Consider the following 6,855-nt stretch of genomic DNA (forward strand, 5'->3'; position numbering starts at 1 on the left):
GGGAGGTGGTGGACCGTGTACGTCGTTTGGGGAGATTTTGGGTAGGGTACGTTTTTGGGGAGATTGGGACGTCGATAAGAATTAATATGATCAAAAATAGGGCGCGGCGCGCCAGCCAACGAACTGTGAATACTTACGACGCATCTGCACATTAAAACATTTATGTCACGCAACGATGGAATGCAACAACTCAGTCCGCACGTCGGGACAGGCGTCACACCCTCCCCGCGCACTCATGTCGCGACCACGTGCGAATTCACAGCCCCTCCGCCAGCGGCTCCGAGATCTCGATGAGCACGTTGTCCACCGAGAGGCCGAGCGGGAGCGGCAGCCCGAGCGCCTCGCTCGGCGCCTGCCCGCACAGCTGCAGCTTCAGGCTCGCAGCGGAGAGGCGCAGCCGGTGTAGCGGGAGCTCTTCGGCTCCAGCGCGCGCAGGCAGCGGGACGAGCGGCGCCCACAGCGCCTTCAGCGTCGGCGTCCACAGGACGGGCAGGCCGCCGCGAGCCGGCGCACCCTCCGCCGCGCTGCGCGCGCTCGACCAGCCGCTCACCTCAATCTGCGGAGCAGCGGCAGACTCGGGAGGCCGCTCGACGCACAGCGCGCCGCCGCCCTCCTCAAACTCAATGGCAGCCGCGGTGGCGGGGACACCCCAGACGCGAACGCACGCCCGCTCCGCCTCGGCGTTCGACACGTACAGCCGCGAGCCCCACTGCCCCACTGTGCCCCGCTTGGAGACGAGCGCGCCCATGCTCACGTACTCGAGGTACGGCCCGACGGGAGACTCGTCGTACTCCAGCGCGACGACGCCGCCGATGCTCCAGCCAAAGAGAGAGAGGGCGCGCACGCCGTCGGGCAGCGCGCCCGCCGGCGGGGACCGCACAACCGCTGGACGGAACCAGAGCCGACCGCGGAACAGCCAAGGGTAGTCTGCGTCCTCGCCGTTGCGCTCTGATGGAGAGGCGAGTGGCGTGCCGCGAAGAAGACCTCGCAGGAGCGGTGGGGCGCGTGGCGAGGCGGCGGCGAACGCAGTCAGAGTGCAGGACAGAAGCATCGGGCACGAAGCGACAATCGTGCTCGCCCTGTTCACGGCGCTCGCCTGCATATATATGTGTCTCTGAGCGGTCTGGTGTCCAGTCACTCTTCTGTTGCACTGTTGCCCCACTGGGATAGGGTCGATTCCGCATGGTACGGGACCCCTCGATCGTCTCGCCCTCCCTCACTGGGTGATGCTCGTGGGGGGGGGGGGGGGTCACTTTCCACACAAGCTAACTCACTTTGTTTGTTGTGCAACAAAGGCCCCCTCTGTTGTGCCCCACGCGTGGTGATCGAGACACTTTTGAGTCACAGGCAGACGAACAATAGGCGCGAAAGCATTCTCCCCCTCCTGACTGAGGCCTCGTCGGGTCAGCCTCGGAAGTACGTCCCTCGCCCGACGTGGTGGAGCAGAGCGGATGCTCGCTGGTCTCTTGGCGACGGCCACGCCTCGGCGCCGCCCAGGAAGGATGCGTGCTTGACCAGCTTCAGCGCGGGGCCTAGCAGAGGGTGTGGCGTGCCTTTGAAGGGCCTCACTCGCCGGCCAAGCCTCCGCGTGACGAGGCGTGCGCGACCTTGCGGCGCGCGCCAGGTCGCCGCGAGGTCGAGGGTCGGCGTCCCCGAGACTCTACGGAGCGGCAGGCGGCGAGGAGACTCGGGCGGCCTGGTCGCCATCCGCCGCTCGCGCGGACTGAGCGAGGTGCGGGCTGGCCGGTGCGGCCTCGGCGGGCGAGGTTGCTTTGCCCGGGCAGAAGCCGGGGCTGGCGCGGGAGAGCCAGCAGGCCTCGACTCGGCATTCTTCGTTTGGCGTGGCGTGGCGAGGCTCGCCGTCGCAGGCCTGCTCCCGCGGTCTCGAGGCCTGCTGAAGCTGGCCTGCTCTTCTCTAGACTCTTCGCCGTTGCACGCCCGCACCAGGCGCTGGCGCCGCATAGAGGCGGACGCCACGTAGGCTCGACGGGACGGATTCCACTCGAGCACCTGCCCAGAGCCGGGCCCCCAGCAACGCTCCGCCGCGGGGATGGTCGCGGGCGGGTCGCGAGTTGATGACACGCGGGGCGAGTCGGGCGCGGCCGACAGTAGCTCGCGCATGACCCGCGCCCGCATGAGGCCGCGATGCGTCCACGCCGCGAGCTTCAGCTGTTGCGCCTCCTGCAGCAGCCCGGAGTGCGCGCGTGTTTAGCATGAGAGCGCCACACGCACCACTCGGACCGCACCGCGCTCAATGAGGCTTTCAGGCACGTGTGTGGGCGGTGCGCGTGGAGCTGCGCCTGGCACGCGTGGCTGACCGCGGGCGGGAAGCGCTCCAGCAGCTCAGAGCGCTGGAGCGTCAGCACAGTGCAGTCCGAGATCGTCGTCGCCGAGAACCGAGCCCGCTCCGCCAGCGCTGCGTCTTGTTCCAGGAAGGCGCCCAGCACCTCGCCCCGCCCGACAATGGCGCGCACCCTCGAGGTGACGCCGCCGCTGTCCACTTCCATGCCAGCCTGCACAGCAGGGCGGGTGGATGGGCGATGATGGGCGCAAACTTCGCCCCCACGGTGCACGTCGGCTTGCGCCTCCGCGACCCCCCGCATCAGAACGTGGACCGCTCGGACCGGCGCTCCCTGCTGCTGCAACACCGTGCCGGCAGGAACCGAGGAGGGCTTGAAGTAGTACGAGAGGCGTTGCAGCGCGAGCGGGTCGAGCGGCTGGAAGGCTGGCAGCGAGCCGATCAGAGCGATCTTCTCCTCGAGCTTCCGCTTTGCCCCCTCCCTCAGACAGCTTTGCCAGGAGGCGCGAGAGAGGGCCGCCAGGCGGCAGCTTCCCACGTGCGCGACAGCGCTCGCCGCGCGCGGCGCATCCGAGACCAGCGCGAGCTCTCCAAACACCGACCCCGCGGTCGCGACAAAGACCAGGCTGCCAAACCGCATCTCCGTCTCTGCCAGGCTGGGCTCCTCTGGCTTTGCCGCCGCCGCCGCCTCCTCTGCGGCGGTGAGATAGAGCCGCCCGTCGGCTCCCTCTGGCGCCTCGGACGGCTTGCCACAAGGGTGAATGAACATTCCTATGCTGCCGCTGACTACCGCGAACATGGCGTCGCCATAGTCGCCCTGCTCAAAGAGCGAAGTGCCCGCGCCGACTTCGACGAGCGTGAAGGCAGACGCCAGTTTTGCCTTGACGTCGGCCGTGGGGTCCTCCGAATCGGTGTCGGGGAAGCGGACCGAGTCGACGAATGCGAGGGCGATGGTGCGCTGCGCCTCGTCCCGCTCCGCCTCGGGAAGCGCCAGGGCGGCCGCCACCGCGTCGTAGTCCAGCTGCATTGCTTCGAATGAGCAGTCGGATCGCTCCAATTGGCTGGACATGTTCCCAAGTTTGTGGACGGTTGTCGTTAGAGACGACTCTCTCTCTCCCAACTGTGAACAGTCGTTATCTGTATATGCGCAGCTATTCATAGCCGCGCCTGTTGTTTGTGTGTGTATCCGCGCTCTTGGCGCGATTACGAGACTGACTAGTGTGTCGCACTAGTTGTACTTTTTGTAATAGTATTCCGCATTCATTGCGAGGGCGGACCACTCCTAGCGTGCAGACCGCGGGAGCTGGTGCCGCGGCCAGTGTAGACCTGGCCTGCGCTGTGACGCGCGCGCTCATCTTCAACGTGGAGCCGACTGAGGGGTAACTACGTAGCATGTCTAGCAACAACCGTGACAAAGACATGCCGTCCGTCATCCAATGGGATGGGACATCTGGCGATCCTTTCAAGGAGTGGAAAAGGGCAATTCTCGACACTGGTGCGGAGCGGACTGACGAATCCGGCTCCAGCGTCGCGGATGTCTTCACTGGTGCGGACATGGGAGGAACCGCCGTCGGCGCTCCACCTCTGCCGGCTGGCGCTGCACAGCATTCGCAGAAGATGCAAGCCCTGTACCGCACCCGCCGCAAGCAGGCCTACGCCCTCCTGGTCAAGAACATTTCGTGCAAGGACATCAAGTTCCACCTTCGCACAAACTTCTTCCAGCAGGGGGAGCAGGCGTGGCAGTACCTTTGCTCTATTGGGGACATGGAGCCGCAACGCTCTTGTCACATGCACATGCCCATGCACATGCCCGTGCACATGCACATGCAACCCCCCACACAACAAATCAAACAAACAAACAAAGAACCCACAGCAAGAAAGAGGAGGAAATAGAGAGAAGGAACGAACGAACGCGGATGGACGGCCATATTCTACTCACGCTCGAGGTTCTCGAGGTGGATAGGATTCTACCCTTTTGGAGAGAGAGATTTTTGAAAACCAACCGCGTTGGGTAGCGAGCTAGCGAGCGAGGAGGGGGGGGGGGGGAGAGAGAGAGAGAGAGAGAGAGAGAGAGAGAGAGAGAGAGAGAGAGAGAGAGAGAGAGAGAGAGAGAGATGGGTCTTGTGTTTGAGGACTGGTGTGACGCAGACTCTCGAACCGTCTAACGTCACTCTAACACTCACACATCATTTGGGGCCTGGACCCTGAGGGCCCAACTTGAGAATCGTGCTTTTTGGGTTAGGGACGAAGGCGAAGGACCGATTGCGGTGAAGGACCGCAGGTTAGGGACCGATCGCCGCCGCTCACGCCAGCGGACGGTCGTCGTCAGTGATGTCAGCTACGCCACCGTCTACCTCGTGCGACATGCGCTCGCCGGCATCGAGCGAGCAACGTGTTCGACCGACCGGCTTGCTGTGCGGACGGCTTCTTGTGGCTCTCGTCGAGAGCGTTTTGCGGCCCGGCGGGTGGGAGAACATGTGTCGTTTGATGTGTCACTGTGTACGTCATGTCAGTCTTGATAACAAGCACGGTCGATCCGTCAAAGCGATATACTCGTCACGTCACGCTGGACGGCTTGCACGGAGCTCTGTGACGGCACACATCAGGAAGACCGCCGTACGGCAAGAAGAGCTCGATGGGGAGCGAGAACCGTCAGAGGAGGTTCAGGGGTAACCTGAGTCCTCCGTGACGCGCTCAATCGCTCCCAAGCGGGTGGCTCTCGAAAATCGTCGATATCTTCCGAAAAGACTGCTCTTGCCCAGAGCAGCCGACGCGATGCAGACGGAGGCGCAGAAAGGCTACGAGTACTCAACGAGTTCCGCGACCTACGCAGTCAAACCTGGGGGGAACTGACCGCATGAAGGCGGACTTCCGACACCTCCGTGAGCACCTTTGGCGATTCTCGCTCCCCATCGAGCTCTTCTTGCCGTCGGCTCTTCCTGTGTGCCGGCACAGAGCTCCGTGCAAGCCGTTCAACGTGATCGTGACGAGTGTATCGCTTGACGGATCGACCGTACTTGTTATCAAGACTGATATGACGTACACAGTGACACATCAGACGACACATATTCTCCCACCCGCCGGGACGCAAAACGCTCTCGACGAGAGCCACAAGAAGCCGTCCACACAGCAAGCCGCTCCTCGGACAGGCGAGCTCGCTCGATGTCGGCGAGCGCATTGCGCACGCTTTGGACGGTGGCGAAGCCAAAAACACCGATGGTGGCCGTCCGCTGGCGTGAGTGGTGGCGATCGGTCCCTAACCTGTCGCTCGCGGTCCCTAACCCATAAGTAGTCCTTCGCGCTTTAGTCCCTAACCAAAAAGCACGATTCTCAAGTTGGGCCCTCACCCTGGAGCTCGACAGACTCTACAGTCATCGACAAACAAGCTGTGGACGACGGTCCTAAAGCACTTGGAGCACTTGGAGTGCGGTCATCAACCTCACACCCAGGTTCGGGGAGCTGAGAAGCGCACACAGGCCGGAAGTGCGGTTGCGACGCGGGGCAGATGAATGATGGCGTCTGTTCACACCCTGTGACCTGACTCACTGCTCGCGCCGCTCTGCACCTGTCCCGCCGCCATGATCGTCTACCGCAAGGGCATCTCGATACGCGTCCTGCTCCGCATCTCTGGCTCTGTTATGCCTCGCGCGGCCGTCAATGCGCTCCTCTCCGCCGCACTCACGTATCTCATCTCATGCGTGATCCCGCCGGAGGTCCTGCTGCAGCTCTTCAACCACCCGTACCCCTTCCAGCCGATGGCCCACGTGGTCGCCTTCGCCCTCGTGTTCCGAACCAACGTCGCGTACAACCGCTACTGGGAATCCTGTACGGAGGTTTGCTTGATGTCCGCAAAGTGGGGCGACACGTTCGCCGAGGCGCTCAGCTTCGACGAGCTCTCAAAGCCGCGCGCCGCCGACGCGCCGCCGCTGAGCGGCGAGGAGCGGGCTCAGGCGCACCGCGAGCGGCGCCTCTCGCAGGCGCGGCTCGTCCACCTCGCCTCCCTCATGCACGCCCTCGCGCTGCAGTACCTCCGGCGGGATGACGACCTCGGAAAGCTCGTGGCCGCAGAGGTGGCGGAGCCGGCGGCGGCGGCGGCGGCGGCGGCGGCGGCGGGCGAGTGGGCTGGCGCGACCCTGCACCTGCCGACTGCCCCCGGGACGACCGCCCGGCCCGTGGGAGTAGAGAGGGACGGCAGCGACGAGGACCGAGCCCAGGAGCAGACGATGGAAGAGGTTGGCGCGGCCTCCCCGTCCTCGCTGCCGTCGCCGTCGGAGGTGCTGGCAGCAGCCCGGCGGCTCGGCCGGCGAGGCGCGGGCCTCACGCAGGAGGTGAACGTGTGGCCTCCCCTGCCGGTGCTCGGAGGCGTCGGCAGCGAGGAGGTGCGCAGACTGTAGCCAGTGCGGTCGCGCCTCTCCGACGGAGACGGCAGGGGAGGCCACACCTCTCCGGCGCTATATCCTCTCTCCGGCGCTGACCGGCCCTCTCAGCCCGTTCGCTGCGGACCCCGCCTCTCTGCCAGGCGCTCGACCTCAAGTTCTCCGAGGACCGCGTCTCGA

The 6,855-nt window shown here is 64.7% G+C and overlaps 2 protein-coding genes across 2 annotated transcripts; both read right to left on the reverse strand.

Annotated features, from left to right (window-relative positions):
* Positions 1-256: 256 nt before the first annotated feature.
* On the reverse strand, positions 257-1,051 carry EMIHUDRAFT_99923 (hypothetical protein; the record flags this gene model as incomplete). The annotated part of the gene is made up of 1 exon (XM_005780803.1): positions 257-1,051. One exon carries the CDS (start codon positions 1,049-1,051, stop codon positions 257-259), a length of 795 nt encoding a protein of 264 aa, XP_005780860.1.
* A 353-nt stretch (positions 1,052-1,404) lies between these two features.
* On the reverse strand, positions 1,405-3,368 carry EMIHUDRAFT_204296 (hypothetical protein; the record flags this gene model as incomplete). The annotated part of the gene is made up of 5 exons (XM_005780804.1): positions 1,405-1,532; positions 1,608-1,660; positions 1,823-2,181; positions 2,247-2,513; positions 2,625-3,368. 5 exons carry the CDS (start codon positions 3,366-3,368, stop codon positions 1,405-1,407), a joined length of 1,551 nt encoding a protein of 516 aa, XP_005780861.1.
* Between the last annotated feature and the right edge of the window lie 3,487 nt (positions 3,369-6,855).

This window comes from Emiliania huxleyi (assembly GCF_000372725.1).
Source record: "Emiliania huxleyi CCMP1516 chromosome Unknown EMIHUscaffold_21, whole genome shotgun sequence".
Taxonomy (NCBI): domain Eukaryota; phylum Haptophyta; order Isochrysidales; family Noelaerhabdaceae; genus Emiliania; species Emiliania huxleyi.